The 2460-nt window shown below is 35.4% G+C and overlaps 1 protein-coding gene across 3 annotated transcripts in view; it reads left to right on the top strand.

Moving 5' to 3' along the window:
* Positions 1-2460, top strand: part of DTNB (dystrobrevin, beta) — a 273847-nt gene that overhangs the window by 58960 nt on the left and 212427 nt on the right. For all 3 annotated transcript variants that reach the window (XM_012652544.1, XM_012652543.1, XM_012652542.1), the window contains exon 4: positions 2136-2349. In XM_012652544.1, coding sequence (XP_012507998.1) covers positions 2136-2349 — 214 coding nt within the window. The remainder of the gene's footprint in view (positions 1-2135; positions 2350-2460) is intronic.

Genomic DNA, 2460 nt, shown 5'->3' with positions numbered 1-2460 from the left:
TGAATAATATTCCATTGTATACATATATTATATTTTGTTTATCCATTCATCAGTTGGTGGACATTTGGGTTGTTTGATATTTGGCTATTATGAGCACTGCAGCTATGAACATTTGTGTGCAAGTTTTTGTATGAACATGTTTTCAATTCTCTAGGAATAGAATTGCTGGGTCATATAGTAACTCTATGTTTAACTTTTTTAGGAATGGCTAAACTGTTTTCCAAAGCGGCTGCATGATTTTACATTTGCATCAGCAGTATATGAGAGTTTTCATTTCTCTACATCCTCAGTGACACTTGTTATTTTCCATTTAAAAAAATGATAGCCATTCTAGTGGATGTGAAGTATCTCATTGTAGTTTTCGTTTGCATTTTCCTAATGACTAATGATGATGAGGATCTTTTCATGTGCTTGTTGGCCATTTGTATATCTTCTTTGGAGAAATGTCTACTTAAATTATTTGCCCATTTTTTTGGTTGGATTGTCTTTTAGGTTTTTGATTAAATTGTAGGAGTTTTTATATATTCTGCATCCTAGGCCCTTAATAGATATGTGGTTTGCATATGTTTTTTCCATTCTTTAGGTTGCCTTTTCACTTTCTTGATAGAATCCTTTGATGCACAGAGGTTTTTAATTCAAATAAAGTGCAATGTTATTTATTTCTTCTTTGGTTGCTTATACTTTAGGGTGTCTCGTTCCTGACATTGAGGTGAGAGCTTTCAGTCTTTCCCCATTAAGTGTAATGTTAGCTGTGGGATTTTTTTGTAGATGCCCTTTTATCAGGTTGAGGAAGTTTCCTTTTAGTCTTAGTTTGTTGTGTTTTTATTATGCAAGTGTGTTGGATTTTGTCAAATGCTGTTTCTGTGTCTGTTGAGACGATCATGTGGTTTTCCAAGCCCATTTTTTTGTGTATTATAAAGTTACATCAGTTTTCTTTTGGTTAGAAGTTGTCATCCCAAGTAGCTGAGGCATGTGCTGTCACACCTGGCTAATTTTTTTTTACTTTTCGTAGGGGTGGGGTCTCACTATGTTATCCAGGCTGGTCTCGACCTCCTGGCCTCATGTGATCCTCCCACGTTGGCCTCCCAAAGTGCTGGGATCACAGGCATGAGCCACCACGCCTGGTCCAGTCTTGTGTCTTTTAAATGGTATATTAGTATATTTATATTTCTTGCAATTACTGATATATTTGGATGCATACCAGCCATCTTATTTTGTGCTTTCTATTTGTACTACTTGTTCTATGTTTCTCCACCTTCTTTTGGATTGATCAGTTCTATTTTCATTTCAATTCCTCCCCCCAGTTCTTTAGTGTTGGAAAGTATACTTTTAGATTTTGTTTATTTGGAAATGTTTTTATTGATCCTTTTTTCTAGAAAGTTTTTTCTGCTCAGTATAGACTTTAAAGTTGGTGATAATTTCTTTTTAGCACAATAAAATTATTTTTCAGTTTTCTGCTTCCTTTGTTGCTTGAAGTCAAATGTCATTCTTACTATTTTTCTTTCAAGAAAATGTCTCTTTTCTGTCTGATTGAATATTGTTTATTTTTTTCACCAGTGCTCAGAGTCACCAGTGCACTAAAGAAGATATTTTTATGTTTCATCCAGGAATTTTAGTTATTTTCAAGAGAAGGGTAAACCCAGGTACCTAGCCTACCTTAATACTCGAAAATAGTGGTCTACTTAATGCAGTTGTATTTTTTTATTTTTAGGGCTGCAGAGAGAAAAATTTGAATTGTTAATGTTGCTGAAGTTTCTAGGCTGAAGTAACATAAAGTGAATTCAAGGTGATGTAGCAAATTTCTAAAAAGGCTAGAAGTTCTTATGAGTAGTTTTTCATCTTTTTTTTCTAATTACCTGTCGTTAGGAATTGCATGGGTCACTATTTCCATAGACCTGAAATACTGGTTGTTTAAATATGAACTGTGGAGGTAGTCAGTCTCGGACTGCTATAATGGCTCCTTGATGTTGTCTGGGACTGATGTTCTTTATTCTGCCACAGAATGTTTTTCTCATTGTTGGCTAAAGAGTTTCTTTTCTTTGAACCTAAAAATTAACTGACAAATTCAAGTGTCCAATTGTGAAGGTGGTACCATGCTTTAAAATTGTTGAAAGTTTATTTTCTTTGTCTCTTAGTTCATCTTGTTGATATCTGGAACATGATTGAAGCCTTCCGAGACAATGGCCTTAATACGCTGGACCATACCACCGAGATCAGTGTGTCCCGCCTGGAAACTGTCATCTCATCCATCTACTATCAGTTGAACAAGCGCCTTCCTTCTACTCACCAAATCAGCGTGGAACAGTCTATCAGCCTCCTCCTCAACTTTATGATTGCTGCATATGACAGGCTAGTATCTTACATGCTTACTTCATTTTAGGAATGCTGGTCTCTTAATCATTCTTCTTCCATACTGCCTTGTTAAGGGTTGTCATTTAGAATCACAGTTAAAAGGGAAAT

The sequence above is a fragment of the Propithecus coquereli genome, unplaced genomic scaffold (genome assembly GCF_000956105.1).
Source record: "Propithecus coquereli isolate 6110/MARCELLA unplaced genomic scaffold, Pcoq_1.0 Scaffold39, whole genome shotgun sequence".
NCBI classification, from domain to species: domain Eukaryota; kingdom Metazoa; phylum Chordata; class Mammalia; order Primates; family Indriidae; genus Propithecus; species Propithecus coquereli.
Note: the sequence above shows the minus strand (reverse complement) of the source record. Positions and strands in the feature narration are given on the sequence as shown.